The 22,483-nt window shown below is 38.3% G+C and overlaps 1 protein-coding gene across 2 annotated transcripts in view; it reads left to right on the top strand.

The window, feature by feature from the left end:
* plppr5b (phospholipid phosphatase related 5b) overlaps positions 1-22,483 on the top strand; it is a 175,751-nt gene that overhangs the window by 29,389 nt on the left and 123,879 nt on the right. For both annotated transcript variants that reach the window (XM_063206771.1, XM_063206770.1), the window contains exon 2: positions 4,073-4,136. In XM_063206771.1, coding sequence (XP_063062841.1) covers positions 4,086-4,136 — 51 coding nt within the window. In that variant the 5' untranslated portion in view covers positions 4,073-4,085. The remainder of the gene's footprint in view (positions 1-4,072; positions 4,137-22,483) is intronic.

Genomic DNA, 22,483 nt, shown 5'->3' on the forward strand with positions numbered 1-22,483 from the left:
TATACAGGGGTTAAGTATGATTGGTAGCTAACTATTATACGTGTAAACAAGAAACAAATTGAATGTTTTGTAAGCTGTTACCTTTTTCATGAATATTTACTACCACCATCAAATTTGAAGTATTCATTATGACTGGGAAAATGGCACTTTTCATGCATGAAAAGGGGGATATTTTCCAATGTCCACCATTTTGAATGTCCAGCAAAACGTACTGTGCTTTGGTCATACTAATAAGTATTAGTTCATTATTTAGTAAGAATTCATGAAATGATCAAATTTGGCAATAGGCAGCAGAATTTCAATGAGCAGTATAGTTGCAATGCCTACTTTGGCCACCCTCCTACACAGTGCACCTTTACAATGTAACAGCTGAATAGATATACTGTAGTGTACATTTTTTAAATGAATCTGAAAGGTTATAAAATACTAGGCTACTTATCTTATCCTTATAAACCTCGGACCATGTGTGGGGTTATTGTTTTACGTAATTATAGCTCTTCTTTCTGCAATGTGTTCCCATCCCCATACAGGATATTAATATGTATGATAAAGGGGGTGGGGAAAGAAAAAAAAAGAAAAAGCTTTCCGTACATATATTTACTGCTTGATAATTGCAGTATATGAAGCAGTGACAAAAATGTTGACCGTTCAGACCCTCTTGTTTGTGTGTGTGTGTGTGTGTGTGTGTGTGTGTGTGTGTGTGTGTGTGTGTGTGTGTGTGTGCGTGCGTGTGCGAGTTTGTGTTTGTGTTTGTGTGTATGTGTGCAAGTGTGTGTGTGTGCAAGTGTGTCCATGTGTGTGAGGTTGTATGCGTGTGTTTGTGCATGATACAAAGACTTGAATTGTTTCCCTGAGGCTATCAGGAGACTTGAAACAGCATGTTGCATGTGCTGGATTTGCCCTTTAGAGTCACTGTGCTGAATTTCCCATCCCCAAGAAATCGATGTAGGATTACAAAGAGTCTGTATCTATGTTCGTCTATTATTATTCCCTTCTTTCCTGCCTGTCTTCTATATTGCTATGAAAATTATTTTCCGAACACATTTAGAAAGTAGCTCTAAGGGTCTGGGTGCACCACTGAATACGATTTAGTGGTTATGGACATTCATTCTCCTTTTTTCACAATGTAGTACAGTTTTTGGGATTTGAGTACAACATTTGGATGTACCAAGGAGCCTGATTCTGTTCGCGTGGCTGCTTCTTCTGAAATAATTTCTGGTAATCACTCATTGTCCTGGGTCAGTGAGGGTCGGTGTCAGTCAAAATGGCTGACAGATCTGGGCTGAGTTTCCCAAAAACATACGTCTAAGTAGTGCTTAAGTCTAAGTAGTACTTAAGTATGAGGTTCCCCTTTGTCAATATATCACATCACTAACGGTTTATGCATAAAATAGTTGTATAGACCTACTTAGTTACATTATTCTTTCTAGCACATGTGAATAAAATGCTTGCACAAAGTGCACATGCAAGGTAAAATACTGTATGTATAAACTGTAGTGATTATGTGAGACCTATTTCTGCTATGTTGCCAAAGGGCCACCTCATACTTAACTACTATTTCAAACTTTTTGGGAAACTCAGCCCTGACCCTGTCTTCAGCCGCCTCAGTTTTCTCCTTGTCATTACTAATTTTATCCACACAGAAGGTCTGGAAAGGTCAAGTTGAGATAAGATTAATGATGGGAGGGTTTAACTCTCTTGAAATTTGAAATGCGCATTTCACATCTCATTTTGCCCAATTGCTAACATCTCAACATGATATTGAAATACTATTGTAGTGGGGGATTTAAAATTTGAAGTTTTTAATCTGCCCCAACTCCCCTTGTTGCTCTCATCTTCGCTGATTTGCTGGTTGTCTGATAATAAGTTCGGACCCTTATCTAAACACCCAGCCCAGTCATAATGTGGTGGAGGGAACATTTTTTGGACTGGAGCTTATGTCTGGCAGGGCCAGGCTAACCAGCCACTACTGTATGTCTAACCCAGGGATGGCTGGTGTCTGGCCCGGGGGCCAAATCTGACCCACGGAGTAATTTTATTCGGCCCGCGAGATCTTTTCAAATGTGTATTACAGTTGGCCATCATTCATCATTAATGCATACCGTGATACAGTATGACTTGAGTTTGATACCCCTGGTCTAACCCATTTGCCATATTATTTGTTTCTGTCCTCTCATGACTTTTATTGCTTACCTACCCCTAGTGGTCACCACTTAATGGTGAAAATGTGGAGTAGCCCATACTATGTCTCTGGTCCGTACTGCTGGATGCATGCTGCTCAATAAAATATATGTACACTAGAAACAGAGAGACTTTACTATATAGTAGTTTATTAACCTCATGTCAAACATATAGTCTGAAGAGTGTACACACCAGGGGAAACAAACCTTCACCTTTTCAACGCAAGCAGAACACAACACATCCAGGGTCGGATAAATGCACAGGCTAGATAAGGCTGCAGCCTAGGGGTCCACACCTGTCAAGGGGCCCCTCAACTGGCCAGAGGAGGGGAAAGGTCGATAATTGCAGGATGTGGTGTTGAAAAAATCCTAGTCAGGAGTCAGAAGTCAGGAGTCAAGATGTGGTCTATATAATGTTGTCCAAAAAATCCTTCCATGGGGGCCTCCAGCAACCTGTAGCCTAGGGGCCCCAGGCCATCTTAATCCGGCCCTGATCACATCACATATTCATGTCTTTAAAGTAGAACAGAGCTCTGCCTTTTTCCTGCCATTTGCAGTGCAAGCTTTTAACTCAGTAGTTGCTGAGTAGCTGAGTCACAAACCGTTGATTCTAAGTAAGTCTAAAGTACATTAAAGCAGGGACACTCAAGTTTGCACTGTCACCTTCTGATGTCGAGACCATTACACTAGAGTGCCATATGCTCACTTCTCTCTCTCTCTCTCTCTCTCTCTCTCTCTCTCTCTCTCTCTCTCTCTCTCTCTCTGAGTGAAGGAGAGGACAAGGAAAAACTCTTAGAGCTCTGAAGTGAAGTGGCATCATCTGTTCTGGTCATCTCTCAGACTGGATGGTGCGGATGGATGATTTAAACAAGAGAACTCAGTGGAAATGAAAAATATTTGTTCCAAATGCAAATATGACAACATATTTTGGCTGGGCACCTGGCAACATTTTTAGATGAATTAGTAAAGGTTAATATGTCTAAGCAATAGGCTGCTGTGCAAAATGATTTTTTTGTGCTTATCAGAATCTTAAAAACGTGTTCACTTGTTTATGTTCACGGTGTTTGCACATTGTTGAGCATTGACCCTGTTAACACGATTTCTTGTAGGGTCATAAAGGCCTGTTGCGTGAATTACCGTACACCTTTAGTAATCATTCTCCAGTCTCTGGCAATTTCTGACTGTTATGCATTTTGGCACATGTGTAGAATGTGTGAATGTAAGATTGCATTGCACTGCACTCTAGTGGACAAATGATACAGCTCTCTTGAAATTATTATTTGCAGGTTTGGAAGAGGTGAGAATAAAGTGTTTATTGTCTTAACAACTGAAGAATGGTTAACATTTTTCAGGATTATTCAGGGTTTTATATTAGGAAGCCCTCAACAGTCCATATGTTGCAAAGGTCTGTGCTGTCACAGTCCGAAGAGCACAGCATTTCTACTGAGAAAGCTCATTCCCTCTTTATAAAACTGATGACTGCCCCTGTGTGGTAGTGAAGTAGAACTGCAACACAGCACTCTCAGATCAGTTGGCAGCAACATTTTATTTTTATATCTATCAATGTAACATTTTTAGTTGTTGAAATAGACTTTTCCAGTGTTGTGTAATGATTCCTGACCATTGATTAAATATAAATACAGTCATTGCATCTTGTTCTCATTAATGTATGCATGTATTCAAAACATTGATCACAAGCATTATCTAGTGTTTACCTATTCAATTCAACCAGGTGATTGGCTGGTTGAATGACCATGTGGTTGAATTGGACTGGTAATTTGCAATATTTGGCACTGGATAACTTTAACTAATGAATCCATTTTGCCCGCCACTGATATTCTGTGTTATACTGTGTTACACTGAGCTACTGACTGAATGCATGCCTTTTACAGGTCTTACACCAACATGCCGCTCAACAGGGCCTGGTGGGAAAAGCGCAAGTACATGATACTTGAGGTAAGATATACTGTGTATATCTATATGTTTATGGTGATAATTTCAACCAGTAGCCTCGTAGACTCTTTTTGCATATGGGTCCACGGACAGACCCATTCATTCTTTGTTGAAAAAACTCATACATCATAATAACATTGCTATGACATTACATTACATTAACATCATAATAACATTGCTATGACATTACCGAGAGCCTTAAGTGACACACTGAGAGTCGAATTTTGGTAGCTCAAAGTTGACAGGTATGACTAAGACTTGGTCATTACAATATTGCTGACAATACTGTTATAACACAAGCTCTACGCAAAGGGGTTAGTGCTTTTCATTCTGCTTGTGAAATGCTACAATGTTAAAATATACATTCAACATTACAGAGGTTTTGGTAACACATTACAGCTTGTCATTTTCAGTCTGGTAACAACAATATACCCTGTCTGAATTCAAGGTAAAAGCCGCTGAATTGTATACGTGCATGTAGTTTGTCTGAGTTTGGCCAATCCACGAAACACCTTAAAGTTGTGATCAATAGATGCTGCATAACCATAACAAGTTCTGGTACACTGTAGCGTGGGTTTAGTTGTGCAGAACAGGTGCCCATTCCAACAGAGGAGAGTCTTGTCAACAGATCGATGGTGATTTAAATGGTGATGTCACTCCCCCATTCATGCGCGGCTGGCTCATTGATCACAGACAAGTGGGTGTTGACCTTCTCCGAGGCTGGTAATTGCACATTGCAGATCGCCAGTCCACTCTCTAACTATTTAGGAACACAAGCATGCAAACACGCACCAATACACGGACCAGTGCACACTCGCACGCACACACGCACACACACGTACATCCGATGTACATGACCTGTACATGGCACACGTATGTACAACCAAGCAGAGGAACATCCACACATGTAACATGTGTTACATATAAAACACACACACATTACATATACAACACAGACACACGCACACAGTCAGACACACACACACACACACACACACACACACACACACACACACACACACACACACACCAGTGCTTGACTCTAACGTTAGGCCTATTAACTGGTCCATGCATGCATGCTATGGAAAGAACAGATTTACTGATCTGAGGAATTGGCCGGCATAGGCTATATTGACCATGCAGAAACACCAAGCACAGTGTTGTGGAAGGGCACAAATGTAAGCTACACGGGAGCAAAATATTTTCGCCTTTGATCTGAAAGGCACTTTCTTCATATCATATAGGCCATCTATCTGTGGAGGTTGCCGTCCAAATTGATAGCAAAGTAGATAGCAAAAGTCATTGCCAAGTTCGCCTCTCCTCGGTCATGGATGTGGAATAACACCTCTTCTGGAATATTTTCTTATAGTATCCACTAAAAAGCGCACACAGACGCGGTAACAAGGCCTACAGAAGGGGCTACTATTTCCTTTCATTTCGTTTAATATTGAGTTGTTTAAATAAACGGACGCAAGGCGAAACGGGCAAGGGACGTGCTTTAGTGCAGTCTGGAAGGCTACAGTAGGCTACTGCTCGTTGTTTAAGCCCGGTTTGACAGTCGGGAACAACAGCACAAGAAACATGGAGGAGTATTAAGGTATGAAGACATACAGGCAAGTCAGAACATTATTAATACCGCTTGTGTCCTTGTCTTATCACTGCGCTTTAGTCTCGAGACTTTCACAAGACAGGCTGGCGTGTTTTCCTCTCGCCTTGGTCATTTTAATATCCACTACTACTAAGTATTGAACTAATGAGAGATCGCAAAACACGTCAGTTGAGATGAACTTCGCTAGCCTACTTTATTTTCACGACAAGGTTTTCAGTGACATTTCCAAACACGCTGATATGCCGGTAGCCCGTTGCCACTCCTCTTCGCAAGACTAGTCGCTCCACAGACCTGTACAGGTCTGCGAGTCGCTCTATCAGATTCTTGGCATGCGTGACACACAGGTGACACGTGACACAGGTGCTTCATGGGTATTGTAGGCTCGCGAAATCGCATTGTATTGCTTTTGTAGCAAAGACGGTCCGAGGAAAAAAACTACAAAATGCGTGCCTCATCATTCAGAATAGTAACGGACCCGCCAGAATGGCTAGTGAACCTTCGGTATCTACTAGCCAACGCTGATATTCACCCGCATTTGGCTACCTGGCGTGTGTTAGTGTTAAGCCCTGACACACACACACACACACGCACACACACACGCACACGCACACACACACACACAAGGATATGGATACTCTACTCACACACAGCTGATCCATATTTAACACTAATACAGCATTGTATCATACTCATGAGCACAACTACCTTGTGTGGACACCAGCCGTGTCCACACACACACACACACACACACACACACACACACACACACACACACACACACACACACACACACACACACACACACACACACACACACACAGATGCACATACAGGACTTGTATGGGGGAAGTCTGCGCAAACACACAGAGAAAACACACATCAGCAGATGGAAGTGGAGAATTAAGGGACGTCACAACCATTTGGAGGGGGATGAGATTACAAATAGGTGTAAATGTCACACAGAATTATACACGCCGGCAGCCATTAAGACCTCCTGCCAGTCATGATGAGCCTGATTTTCACCTGGAAGAGGAGACGATGGCGTGCAATCAGAGCTCATTACCCTTCTCCACAGCCATGCAGCAATGAACCGGCTCATCAGTGAGTTGGGTGTCGGGGTGTATTGAAGACAGAGGTGTCAAAAGCAAAAGTAAAAGTAAATTCATGGAGTAAGTACAGCATTAGCTATTCCATAGCTGTTACATCATGTAACCCAGTGTTTCTCAAACTTTTTCAGGCCGAGGACCACTTTATCCCCCCCAAAATGTTCAGGGACCACCTGTGAACTTAATTGACAGTTGACGGGTGCTAATTTCGATGCAGATCACATACTTGTTATTCCAATTTACAGGCCTGTCTTATTGTACTGAAAATGACACTTCAGATATGTTTGGCTTTCTAATAATGTTACAAATAAAGCCTACTGCTAGCTCGTCCTGGAAAAGTAGAAATCCCCTCGCGGACCACCTGAGCTCTGTGGCGGACCACTAGTGGTCCCCAGTGTTAATTTTGACAGAAATGTTTAATTTAGTTTTAGTTTTAGTCTCTTGACGAAAATGTAATTTTAGTTTTAGTCACAATTTAGTCATCTAAATCATTTTTGTTTTAGTCTAGTTTTAGTCGACTAAAATTCATACAATTTTAGTCGACGAAATCTAAATTAATTTTAGTCGACTAAAATAGGCTATTACATTATTTCCTCTTGTCTACACTTCTCTATAAAATTGTCAAACTAAAATACCATTTGGGGAAATCAATGATTAAAATAACATATTGTAGGCTATTAAGAAAATATTGTAAAAAACTGCCAGAGCGTCTTATAAGCCAGTGCGTCCAATGTGTAAAAAAATCATGGCCGCTACACTCATAAATCTCTGTCGATATTTTAGAACGACTTCGGGGGAAAACGGGACTGCACGTTATGAAAAAATAGCCTACTTGTGGGTATACCAGTAATCAAGAGCGTTGCGGGGTACAGTAGGTGCATGCAGGCGCTACAATGGCACGGCACCTGTTGGAAGACGTCTCTCTCTCTCTCTCTCTCTCCCGTGCGCGTATTGCAAGCTGTTGCATATTATTTGCTTGATGCAAAGTTGTGATGGCACGTGACACGCGCTCTCGTTGACATGGTTGTGTCCATGGTTGTGTCCATGCATTGCATGCATTCGCAAGACGTTATTGCAATAACTCATTTGAAAGCGTGGACGGGTCGTTCACTTCCTATTTCAGTGTCCTTGACTGAAACAAGTCGCAAAACTCCACACTTCCGAATCCTTTGCGATCGGCACTAAAGTGATTCTGATCAGAAGGCTTTTGCCTACGCATAGACCCTTAGGGTAGACTGAGTACAGTTGGGTACACTTTTATTTTTGTCCCCTTCCACGCAGAAATTAGACTATTAAAAGGTCCTAAAAAGAAAGTTGTTTTGGACAGAACATATTTTCAGGATGTTGGCAAATATATAATCAAGGAATTATATCTCTGGGATGTTTAATGTTTATGTAATTAATCAAACAAAAAAGGTGCACTTTTGTCCAAACTGTACCCTAGCTAAAAAACGGTGGGGTACAGTTGAGACATAGTAGAGTACAGTTGAGACAACATTCTAATCAATGGGAGGTAATAGCCATGGGAGCTAATAGCATGGCTGATAGCAAAATACTGTACTCAACTGTACCCGTTAGCATCTTTACATTGGTTTTACATAGTGAAATTAGCATTACAGGCTAGCGTCTAAACTGTCCCCTTCTGGCCAGATCACACATTGATAAAGATTTTAAAATGGTTTTAACTGTTATGATGTCAGGAAATATGTCTGCTTTTAGAGCACATATCATGGCTTGCAATCATGTAACTTATATCAAGAGGATAACTACTGGTCATTAGATATTCATTGTTGAAGGACCCTGGTGAGGTAAATCTGACCTGTCGAAAACAGCATTTTCCCAATATCTTTGGATCTGTGTTATGGGCTGGTTTCAAATTTTCCAAGATTTAAGAGGATATCGATGCCCATGTCCACAGCAAAAATTAGATCAGAGTTGCGTTGTTACCCAGAGATATTTGGTTTGTCTCAACTGTACCCTGTACTCAACTGTACTCAGTCTACCCTACATTAGCCTACAAACATTAGCGAACATTGAAAAAAGATCAAACAACGACCGTCGGGTAGCAGTGTTAAGTCAAGTCAAGTCAAGTTTATTGTCAATTTCTTTACATGCACTGGTCATACAAAGAATTTGAAATTGCGTTTCTTGCTCTCCCATGCAGACATAGACTAATCTAGGTAAGGACATAGACAGTATAGACATAGACAGTACTCATACATGGACATAGACAGTATGGACGTAGACATTGCTCATACAGACATTTAAAGTGCAAGACTGGACAACAGAAGACTTGTAGAGAACATACATTAAGAGGAGGTATTTTGTTGTTCTTTTTTCTAAAAGTCCTTTATAGCGTTCTGACATAGTAATAGTAGCATTTGAAGAAATAAATAATTAAAAAAAGGTTTTTATTAAATACACCAGCAGCAGTATGTGTGTGTGTGTGTTTGTATGTGTTTTGTGTGCGTGTGTGCGTGCGTGTGTGTGTGTGTGTGTGTGTGTTGTGTGTGTGTGTGTGTGTGTGTGTGTGTGTGTGTGTGTGTGTGTGTGTGTGTGTGTGTTTAGTGCAGGTAGAAAGTGCGGTGTGCGTCTGTGTGTGTGTACCTGTGTATGTGTGTGTGTGTGTGTGTGTGTGTGTGTGTGTATGTGTGTGAGTATGAGTTGTGTGTCAGTGTGTGTATGTTTGGGTTTAGTGCAGAAAGTGCAGTGTGCTTGTGTGTGTGTGTGTGTGTGTGTGTGTGTGTGTGTGTGTGTGTGTGTGTGTGTGTGTGTGTGTGTGTGTGTGTGTGTGTGTGTGCATGTGTATGTTTTGAGTTAGTGCAGGTTGAAAGTTCAGTCACAGATGTAGTAGTGCAGGTGGAATGTTCAGTCGCAGATATGGTGGTGGGGATGAGGGGGGGGAGCGTTGTCAGTGGCCTGGCTGGCTAGAGGCTGACAGTGAAGGGAGAGTGGGTTGAGTGTTCAGTATCTTGATTGCTTGATGCATCGTGCTGCTTGCAAGCCTGGTGGTACGGGAACGGAGGCGCCTGTACCTCTTTCCAGAGGGCAGGAGGCTGAACAGTTTGTGTGCAGGGTGGCTTGTGTCTTTGATGATCATCAGTGCTTTTCGGGTGAGGCGTGCGGTGTAAATGTCCTGCAGGGAGGGGAGTGGTACTCCAATGATCTTCTTCGCTGTGTTCACAACACGCTGGAGTGTCTTCCTGTTTTTCTCCGTGCAGCTTCCTCCCCACACTGTGATGCAGCTGGACACGACGCTCTCTATGGTTCCTCTGTAGAATGTTGTCATGATGGAGGGTGCAGCACTTGCCTTCTTTAGTTTGCGCAAGAAGTAGAGACGCTGATGGGCCTTCTTCGCCAGTGATGTAGTGTTGGTGGTCCAAGAGAGGTCGTCGCTGATGTGCACTCCAAGGAACTTGGTGCTGCTCACTCTCTCCACAGCATCACCGTCGATGGTCAGTGGTGGCAGTTGTTTTTGGACCCTCTGAAAGTTGACAACAATCTCCTTGGTCTTGTTGACATTCAGCAGGAGGTTGTTGTCTTTGCACCATCTGGCCAGCAGGTCTACTTCTTCTCTGTAGTGGGTCTCATCGCCCTTAGTGATGAGGCCCACCAGTGTTGTATCATCCGCAAACTTCACTAGATGGTTAGTGCTGTGGGTCGTTGTGCAGTCATGTGTCAGCAGCGTGAACAGCAGGGGGCTGAGAACACAACCTTGCGGAGCCCCCGTGCTCAGGGTCAGGGTGCTTGAGGTGTTATTCCCTACCCGTACTGCTTGTGGTCTCTGCATCAGGAAGTCCAGCAGCCAGTTGCAGAGGGAGGTGCTGAAACCTAGTTTGTCCAGTTTTCTGATGAGTTGTTGTGGTATTATGGTATTGAATGCTGAGCTGAAGTCAATGAACAGCATTCTCACATATGAGTCTTTATTGTCCAAGTGGGTGAGGGCTGGATGGAGGGCAGAGCAGATTGCATCCTCCGTGGATCGCTTGGCTCGGTATGCGAACTGGTAGGGGTCCAGGGTGGGGGGTAGGGTGGCTTTGATGTGTGACAGGACTAGCCGTTCGAAGCACTTCATGATTATGGGCGTCAGTGCTACAGGACGGTAGTCATTGAAGCATGATGGTGATGATTTCTTCGGCACGGGTATGATGGTAGCAGCTTTGAAAAGTGATGGGATGACTGCTTGCTCCAGAGAGATGTTAAAGATGTCTGTGAAGACATCCTTCAGCTCTTCTGCACAATCCTTCAACACTCGGCCAGGTATGTTGTCTGGGCCAGCTGCTTTGCGTGGGTTGATGGTGGCCAGTGTCCTCTTCACACTGGCAGAGGACAGGTACAGGGGTTGATCATGGGGGGGAGGGGGAGTTTTCTGTGGATGAGTGTCATTTTGTGCTTCAAAACGGGCAAAGAAACTGTTCAGGTCGTTTAGCAGAGAGGTGTTGTTGTCACAGCTTCGTGGTGCGGGCTTATAGTCCGTGATGGCCTGTATGCCCTGCCACAGGCTCTGTGCATCTCTGCTGTCTTTGAAGTGTGTTGTTATTTTGTCCGAGTATTCCTTTTTGCTTTCCTGATGCCCTGGGACAGGTTTGCTCTTGCTGCTTTTAGGCCAGCTACGTCTCCTGCTCTGAAGGCTTTGTCTCTGGCCCTCAGCAGTCTGTGAACGTCTCCTGTGAACCATGGCTTCTGGTTGGCTCTGGTGGTGATGCGTTTTATTTCTGTAACATCATCAATGCATTTTGTGATGTAGGAGGTCACAGTGTCTGTGTACTCCTCAATGTCAATGTGGTTGCTGTGGGTGGCAGCTGTTTTGAACATGTCCCAATCTGTGGTTTCAAAGCAGTCTTGTAGTCGTGACACGGCTCCCTCTGGCCATTTTCTCACCTCCTTCAGAGCTGGTTTGGTGAGTTTTACCTTTTGTCTGTAGGCTGGCAGTAGCAGAATCGTTAGGTGGTCTGATAGGCCGATGTGGGGGATGGGCTTTGCCTTGTATGCTCCTTGTTTTGGGGTATAAACAAAGTCCAGGGTGTTTTGTCCTCTTGTTGGAAAGTTAACATGTTGGTGAAATTTTGGAAGAACTGTTTTGAGATTTCCGTGGTTGAAATCTCCCATGACCACTGTGAAGGCATCTGGGTGTGCATCTTGTTGTTCACTGAAATGAAGGTTCATGAAAGCGCAGGGAGTGGAGAAGTTCCACAAAAATGCAGAGAAAGATGTTTGCTACTGTGCGACAGCACCACCACCTATTTCATGACTGCTTAAACTTCTTCATCATGGATAAATGGGCAACAATATTTTTTCCAGCCAGGATTGCACTGAAAAGTAGGCTACTGCTGTTAAAAAAGGGTCACGACCACTGCCTGTCACCGTGCCTGCTGCGTGTGTGTGTGAGGGAGGGAGGAGATGCGAAGCAGATGAGGGTCGCGCCTTGCGAAAGAGCAGGCAATTCTTTTCCAATGTTTCAGTGACATATTAACAAAAATGCTTCCTATTGGTTTTCGTCTCGGGTGGTATTGTAGTCACATTTTTATTTTTTTGACGAAAATATTAATCAATATCGTTATTTTTTTCATACAGGCGCATGCTGTTTTTTTTCGTCATAGTTGTATTGTCGTCAGGGGAAAAACAATCGTTACGAATATTTATGACGAAAATATTTCGTCACGAAATTAACACTGGTGGTCCCCAGACCACACTTTGAGAATCACTGATGTAACCTATTGTACCTGAGATAGATAGACTGACTGTGTTGTTATTGAAATCACTAAAAACCTAATGAGGACCCACCACAAACTGTCAGCTGATTGTAAGATAAGTGCACAGAGTCATCTGATCATAATCTAAGTGGTTACTCAGATAAGTTACCTGTGTAGAAAGGGGACTGTTTTTCATGTTTTACTTTTACTTTTGACACCTTTGATTGTAGGGATGGGGCTGGGGATGAGGCAGGGGTTGGGGCTAGGGCTGGGACTAGAGTACTGGGTTGTGGATGAGAAGTGTTTCTCCACGGAGGCTCTACCCCCCTGAGGGGGCACTGGGGAGACCAAGGGGGGCGGTGCTTAGTTGCCTTTGGAGGGCATTAGGCTATTTTACTTTTTAATACCAATCAAGCATTTTCTAATGCTAAGGCTTGGGAAGAGGTCAAGGGGGCGTTGGGTGGCTTATGATGAGGCCGAGGGGGCGTTCATTCAAAAAAGGTTGAGAACCTAAATCATCTGAGCACTCGACTGCCACACCGCCGACCCGGATTAGATTCCATCCCGAGGTCATTTGCCGAGCCCTCCCCGTCTCTCTCTCCACCCGCTAATTTCCTGCTGTTGTACACTGTCTCTGTCGCAATTAAGGCATAAAATATAAAAATAAAAATATGGGGCTGATGATGGTGCTGGGCTAGTGGATGATTAGGGCTCATTACCCTTCTGCATTTGCCTGATTATCATAGACTTGCAATCGCGATTCCATCTGCCGTGTGTGTGTGTGCTGGGGTTGTAATTGAGGCAATGATGCCAGTGCCAGTGGTGGGGCTGGGGCATGCAGCACTGATATGGCATCAGGCTCATCAACAAGCAGGGTGTAGGGGTGTAGTGGTGAGCCTAGGCTTGGGGCTGGGGATGGTGATGAGGCTGAGCTATAGGCCTAGGGGTGGAGGTGCAGCTAATCAAGGCTGCGATTTTGGGGCCGGGATTGGGGATGGGGCATGCAGCAGTGGAGTGGTATCACTAGGCTCATCAGCAAGGAGGGTGTAGTGATGCGACTGAGGCTGTAGCGCCTGGGCTATAGCTGCTGCTGTAGGGCTGACTCTGGTGCTGGGATTTGGGCTGGAGCCTTAACCCTGTAAGACACGACCCCGTTATAAATGAACTGTTACGAGAATGGCAATGGCCAAGTCGTAATGTTTTACCAAAATCCCTCTGTACGGTCATAGTGGTGTAGTACTTTGATTGTAAAGGTTTGTCAGTGACAGCATTACAGCGTTAGTTCCACTAGTGGAACGGTGCGCATTAAAGGGCTACGAATAGGGGTGGAGCTGGGGCTATTGCTATGGATGGAATTTAGTGCTGGGGCTGTGGTAGGTGGAGCAGTGGGCAAGGCACATCCTCCTCCTGGTAGTATAGTAATCCTCCTGGTCCTTTGAATAGGTGTGAAATTAACCTCCCCTCCATTCGCAGTGATTAGGAAAGGACATCAAATTAAATGAAACCGTGCTACAAGCAGCCTGGGATGTTATTAGAGCCATTTATCGTTTGATGAAGCCAATAAATACTTACAGCTGGGTACGCTTCAGCAACAGATTCGGTCTTAACTGTGCAGTTGTAATGTGTGGATTTAATTGGAAGTCGGCTATAGCCGCCATGTAAAATGCATACCTTTGCATCCTAGCTGAAATGCTTTTTTAAGTAGCAATATCGTGTTCAGCAACCTTTTTGCGCTGAGTGAAAAGTGTTAATTCATCTATCTTTCAAATAAATTGGTCGAAACCAGTTGGCAAAAAAACAGTTTAATTCATATCTCAAACAGAACATGTTGTTGACGTCAGTGTTCATTTGTGCCCTACAAAAGCCTCTCCCCTGCCATCTAGTGGGTTACTGGAGACATTTCAACTAGACAGCGCCGAATTGTTTCTTGATGGATATTTATATCCCCGAAACGCGGAGCGTCGGGGATGTAATGGTTTTGCGTGCACCGCCGCCGCCGCCGCGTCCGCCGCGTCCGCCGCGTCCGCCGCGTCCGCCGCCGCGTAAGGTCTTTCGTGTTAACGCGATAACTTTTGAACGGATGTTTGGATTTGTCCCAGATTTGGTGTGTGAATGCTCTAGGGCAGGTTCATGAACTGATTCGAGTTTGGAGGTCAACAATTTCAAGATGGCCGAATTCAAGATGGCCGAATTTTTGTTTGGTCCATAACTTCTGACCGGGTGGATGGATTTGTCCCAGATTTGGTGTGTGAATGTTCTAGGGTAGGTTCATGAACTAATTCGAGTTTGGAGGTCAACAATTTCAAGATGGCCGAATTCAAGATGGCCGAATTTTTGTTTGGCCCATTACTTCTGACCGGGTGGATGGATTTGTCCCAGATTTGGTGTGTGAATGCTCTAGGGTAGGTTCATGAACTGATTAGAGTTTGGAGGTTAACACTTTCAAGATGGCCGAATTCAAGATGGCCGAATTTTTGTTTGGTCCATAACTTCTGACCGGGTGGATGGATTTGTCCCAGATTTGGTGTGTGAATGTTCTAGGGTAGGTTCATGAACTGATTCGAGTTTGGAGGTCAACAATTTCAAGATGGCCGAATTCAAGATGGCCGAATTTTTGTTTGGCCCATTACTTCTGACCGGGTGGATGGATTTGTCCCAGATTTGGTGTGTGAATGCTCTAGGGTGGGTTCCTGAACTGATTACAGTTTGGAGGTTAACACTTTCAAGATGGCCGAATTCAAGATGGCCGAATTTTTGTTTGGTCCATAACTTCTGACGGGGTGGATGGATTTGTCCCAGATTTGGTGTGTGAATGTTCTAGGGTAGGTTCATGAACTGATTCGAGTTTGGAGGTCAACAATTTCAAGATGGCCGAATTCAAGATGGCCGAATTTTTGTTTGGCCCATTACTTCTGACCGGGTGGATGGATTTGTCCCAGATTTGGTGTGTGAATGTTCTAGGGTAGGTTCATGAACTGATTCGAGTTTGGAGGTCAACACTTTCAAAATGGTGGAATTTTTATTTGGCCCATAACTTCTGACTGGGTGGATTGATTTGCCCGGTAACTCCTTAATTTAATGGTTCACCATTTCAGTTAATCTACCATATCAGGTAGGCCTACAGTGTAATAACCAGTGTAACAATATTTAATACCATGTAATACTAGTGTAATACCAGTGTAAAAATAGGCAATACCAGGTACAGTGTAATAACCAGTGTAACAATATGTAATACCATATAATACTAGTTTAATACCAGTGTACAAATATGCAATACCATGTAATACCACTTACACACAAATAGCCTACATGATATAAGTACAAAATTGGTACATGGTGTCACACTGGTATGACGTGGTATTAAATATTGTTACACTGGTTATTACACTGTACCTAATGTGGTATATCCACTGTAATAGTGAACCATTAAAACAGTGTTACCATTTGCCCCATTTTTTCCTTCATTTTCACAATAGTCATTTGGTTTTAAGCCTCTGCACGTCATTGATCTATGTATAGATATTAAATATATTTATTTTATATTTTGTATTTATCATAAACGTTCATGAAAAGGTGGACGGGAGTGGTAGGAATGATTGGGGACTGGAAGCGTCGCGTTTCGGGGATATACCTTAAGCAGTCGAAGGCGACTGCACAGGCAGTCTAGTTTATAATTGCTCTAGGGATGGAGTACACATGATCAAAAATCTTTTCCACCATAAATTGTTGGTTTTACACAAAAACACAACATATCCCTGTCAGAAAACAGAATTAAATACAAACATGTGAACTGTCAAACACCCACTAAGTAAAGCAGAAAAAAATAAAGACATGCATTCATAACTTCTTTCCTTTGTTAAAGTAAGGAAACAAAAGACTACAGTCCTAAATGTAACTGAAGATCACACTGAACCAACAGACTATTGAATGTCTACTGAAGCTATTGTGTTAAGTTGTTCTTCTGTGGTTGCACTAGTATGATTTTGAAATCATTGCCGATGTAAGTCTCAGCATGAACTTTGTCCATCAAATAAGGGTGTGGTTGACTAAGAAAAACTTTCTAAAGACAAACAATGTCTGGTACTGGAAATCGAGATTGTTGTTCTCCCCGACATGCTTTCCCGCCATCCTTTTTCTATAGCCCTTTAGTCAGTGGGAACAGGAGAATCTGTCTTTACCCAGATGTCATTCTGAGCTCTTACTGGCTGCAGTCTGTGAAGTTGTCAGAATGAGCAAACACAAGTTTATCTCTGGCCACTGCCATGGCTGTTGAAGCTGTGCGTGGCTACGTCAAGGATAAACCCATTGTGCGACACGACCACGGCCACCGCCATTGGAAATCAATGCTGATATTGACCAAGATTTTTCAAGGCCCACAGCTAATCAGGAGGCCCTGTTGGAAAACCATAATGATATATGAGACCCCAAGTTAAAAAAAAGTGTACTTAATATATACTTAATAAGTACTTTTTAATGTATTTAAAGTGTACTTCAAAAGTGTGTATTTAAAGAATGTTATTTTGGGACAACTTATAGTATACTTAAATGTACTTGAAATATAATTAAGTAGAGCTTAAACACATGTTAAGTTGACTTTTTTGTACTAAAATTAAACTTTGTATAAGTGTACTTAATATACTAAAAATATATTTAACTTTAAGTACATTATAAGTATACTAACCAAGTCACTTTAAAATGTGTTTAATGTTTACTTTAGCATGCGGATAAGTGCATTTTAAGTACATTAGAAATCTATTTTAACGTCATGAGAAAGTACTTTATAGTATACTGCAGAAGTACATACTTAAGTTGTGTTATTTTGGGACAACTTATAGTATACTTAAATACACTTGAAATATAATTAAGTAGAGCTTAATCACATTTTAAGTTGACTTTTTTGTACTAAAATCAAACTTTGTACAAGTGTACTTAGTATACTAAAAACATACTTAATTTTAAGTACATTATAAGTATACTAACCAAATAACTTTAAAATGTGTTTAATGTGAACTTTAGCATGTGGATAAGTGCATTTTAAGTACATTAGAAATCTATTTTAACGTCATGAGAAAGTACTTTATAGTATACTGCAGAAGTACATACTTAAGTTGTGTTATTTTGGGACAACTTATAGTATACTTAAATACACTTGAAATATAATTAAGTAGAGCTTAATCACATTTTAAGTTGACTTTTTTGTACTAAAATCAAACTTTGTACAAGTGTACTTAATATACTAAAAATATATTTAACTTTAAGTACATTATAAGTATACTAACCAAGTCACTTTAAAATGTGTTTAATGTGAACTTTAGCATGCGGATAAGCACATTTTAAGTACATTAGAAATCTATTTCAATGTCATGAGAAAGTACTTTATAGTGTACTGCAGAAGTACATACTTAAGTTGTGTTATTTTGGGACAACTTATAGTATACTTAAATACACTTGAAATATAATTAAGTAGAGCTTAATCACATTTTAAGTTGACTTTTTTGTACTAAAATCAAACTTTGTACAAGTGTACTTAATATACTAAAAGCATACTTACTTTAAGTACATTTCAAATATATTCACAAAAATCGCTTTAAGTACATTTTAAGTGTATTGACTCTAAATGTATTTTAAGTATACTACAAGTAGATTTTACTTTAAGCACATTTCAAATATATTTATTTTAAGTACACTTTAAATATATTTCAAAAGTATATGAAAAAAACATTAATGTACTCATTTCCATTGTACATTGTCTTGTTCACAACCATCAGCCATTCACATGAACCTTCCTTTCACCTTCACTTCAGACAACAACCACTGCCTCAACCAGGATTCAAACCCACAATTCACTGAACCACAGACCTGCACTCTAACCACTAGACCACAACTACCTGTTCTTTGACAGGCACAATTACGTTCTTGAAGTAATAGTCTTGAGTAGTACACTTTAAGTATACTTTTATATACTTAATTATAATACTTAGAAATCATTGGTGGTGGTATGCTTTTATCGAATTAAAGACACTTTTACATGTTTAATTTGTGCACCAAAAAGTACACTTAAAGTGCACTTAATACACTAATAACACAACTTAAGTACAGACTTCAGTATTGTGCTTAAAAGTTTAATAGGTAAGGCCTTACATGCCTTTTTAAGATCTGTTTGTGCTCTTCAATATGGTGTTTTTACCATGAAAATACATTAACAAAATGGAAGGTGGAAGGTTATTTAATGTTACAAAGCATAATGAATAAATAAGCCTAGGTTAAAATACACTAAAATGATGTACTTAATATACTTAATAAGTATGTATTTTTGTATTTAAAATATACTTCAAAAGTGTGTATTTAAAGAATGTTATTTTGGGACAACTTATAGTATACTTAAATACACTTGAAATATAATTAAGTAGAGCTTTAACACATTTTAAGTTGACTTTTTGGTACTAAAAATCAAACTTTGTACAAGTGTACTTAATATACTAAAATCATACTTAACTTTAAGTACGTTTCAAATATTCTTTCTAATACCAAACTTTAGCACATTACTTTTAAAATACAAATACACTTAAAATACACTTAAAATATACTACACTAACAGTATGTTTTCAAATACAACACTTAAGCACATTACTTTAAAAATACAAATACACTTAAAATACACTTGAAGTGGTTCAAGACAACAAGAAAAATAACATAAAATCTTTATAAGTGAGTACATTTCATTAAAGACAATTAATATTAGTGTCAAAAAGGCAATATAGTAAGTATGCAAAAAAATATGCATATTTGTAAAGGTCGTAAAATAAAGTTTAGGTATATATACTGTAACTGATAATGTATATTTTCTAACACTATGTTTGAGTACATTTTTTAAGAACAAAGTTTAATACATTAAACTAGCAGTACATTTTCTAATACCATACATTACTATAATGGTGTACTGTGTATGATTTTTTGTAGTTTATTTCCAAAATTCATGCTGGAAAAAGGGGAGTCATTCATCATCATCATAAATTGAGGTTCTTGTCCATGTTCCAGATATAGACATTTTTTGCTAGGAAAATGACTGTACTTTGGCCAGTAATTAGTTTATTTATTTTGTAAATATAGTTACAATACATTTAAATACACAACACTAATAGTGTATTTTCTAAAAACAATCTTTAGCACATTACTTTACAAATGTACTTAAAATACATTTAAATACAATACACTAATAGTGTATTTTATAACACTACACTTCAACACATTACTTTTAAAATATAAATGTACTTAAAATAGACTTAAAATAGAATATACTAATAGTATATTTAACAATACCACACTTAGCAACATTACTTTAAAAATACAAATGTATTTACAATACATTTAAATACAATACACTAATAGTGTATTTTTTAATAAAACACTTTAGCACATTACTTTTAAAATACAAATGTACTTAAAATAGACTTTAAATAGAATATACTAATAGTATATTTAACAATACCACACTTTAGCACATTACTTTAAAAATACAAATGTATTTACAATACATTTAAATACAATACACTAATAGTGTATTTTATAATACTACACTTTAACACATTACTTTTAAAATACAAATGTACTTAAAATAGACTTAAAATTGAATATACTAAAAGTATATTTAACAGTACCACACTTAAGCACATTATTTTAAAAATACAAATGTACTTACAATACATTTAAATACAATACACTAATAGTGTATTTTATAATACTACATTTAAGTACATAACTTTTAAAATACAAAGATACTTAAAATACACTTAAAATATAATACACTAATAGTATACTTTATAATGCTACACTTTAGCACATTACTTTTAAAATACAAATGTACTTAAAATACATTTAAATAGAATATACTAATAGTATATTTAACAATACCACACTTAAGCACATTACTTTAAAAATACAAATGTATTTACAATACATTTAAATACAATACACTAATAGTGTATTTTATAATACTACACGTTAACACATTACTTTTAAAATACAAATGTACTTTAAATAGACTTAAAATTGAATATACTACTAGTATAATTAACAATACCACACTTAAGCCCATTACTTTTAAAATACAAATGTACTTAAAATATATTTAAATACAATACAATAATAGTGTATTTCATAACACTACACTTAAGTACATGACTTTTAAAATACAATTGTACTAACAATACATTTAAATACAATACACTAATAGTGTATTTTATAATACTACACTTAAGTACATAACTTTTAAAATACAAAGATACTTAAAATACACTTAAAATATAATACACTAACAGTATACTGTATAATGCTACACTTTAGCACATTACTTTTAAAATACAAATGTACTTAAATTAGACTTAAAATACAATATACTAATAGTATATTTGACAATACTACACTTTAGCACATTACTTTTAAAATACAAATGTACTTACAATACATTTAAATACAATACATTAATAGTGTACTTTATAATACTACACTTAAGTACATAACTTTTAAAATGCAAAGATACTTAAAATACACTTAAAGTATAATACACTAATAGTATACTTTATAATGCTACACTTTAGCACATTACTTTTAAAATACAAATATACTTGAAATACATTTAAAATATAATACACTAATAGTATATTTGACAATACTACACTTAGCACATTACTTTTAAAATACAAATGTACTTACAATACATTTAAATACAATACACTAACAGTATATTTTATAAAACTATATTTAAGTACATAACTTTAATAATACAAATTGTTTTAAAATATCTTTAAAATACACTTAACTATAAGTATATTTTTAAATACCATACTTAAGTACTGTACTTGATAAGTAGAGTGTACTTAAAATATACTTTCAGAAAATTAAATATATTTAAAGTACACTTAAGTACACATTTTTTTGACCTGGGACATAATGTTCCATAGATTACATATAAACACAGGAAATTGTCTTTGTGTATTTTCTAAAAACAATCTTTAGCACATTACTTTAAAAATACAAATGTACTTAAAATACATTTAAATACAATACACTAATAGTGTATTTTATAACACTACACTTCAACACATTACTTTTAAAATATAAATGTACTTAAAATAGACTTAAAATAGAATATACTAATAGTATATTTAACAATACCACACTTAGCAACATTACTTTAAAAATACAAATGTATTTACAATACATTTAAATACAATACACTAATAGTGTATTTTTTAATAAAACACTTTAGCACATTACTTTTAAAATACAAATGTACTTAAAATAGACTTTAAATAGAATATACTAATAGTATATTTAACAATACCACACTTTAGCACATTACTTTAAAAATACAAATGTATTTACAATACATTTAAATACAATACACTAATAGTGTATTTTATAATACTACACTTTAACACATTACTTTTAAAATACAAATGTACTTAAAATAGACTTAAAATTGAATATACTAAAAGTATATTTAACAGTACCACACTTAAGCACATTATTTTAAAAATACAAATGTACTTACAATACATTTAAATACAATACACTAATAGTGTATTTTATAATACTACATTTAAGTACATAACTTTTAAAATACAAAGATACTTAAAATACACTTAAAATATAATACACTAATAGTATACTTTATAATGCTACACTTTAGCACATTACTTTTAAAATACAAATGTACTTAAAATACATTTAAATAGAATATACTAATAGTATATTTAACAATACCACACTTAAGCACATTACTTTAAAAATACAAATGTATTTACAATACATTTAAATACAATACACTAATAGTGTATTTTATAATACTACACGTTAACACATTACTTTTAAAATACAAATGTACTTTAAATAGACTTAAAATTGAATATACTACTAGTATAATTAACAATACCACACTTA

This window comes from Engraulis encrasicolus, chromosome 9, assembly GCF_034702125.1.
Source record: "Engraulis encrasicolus isolate BLACKSEA-1 chromosome 9, IST_EnEncr_1.0, whole genome shotgun sequence".
Classification (NCBI taxonomy): Eukaryota; Metazoa; Chordata; class Actinopteri; order Clupeiformes; family Engraulidae; genus Engraulis; species Engraulis encrasicolus.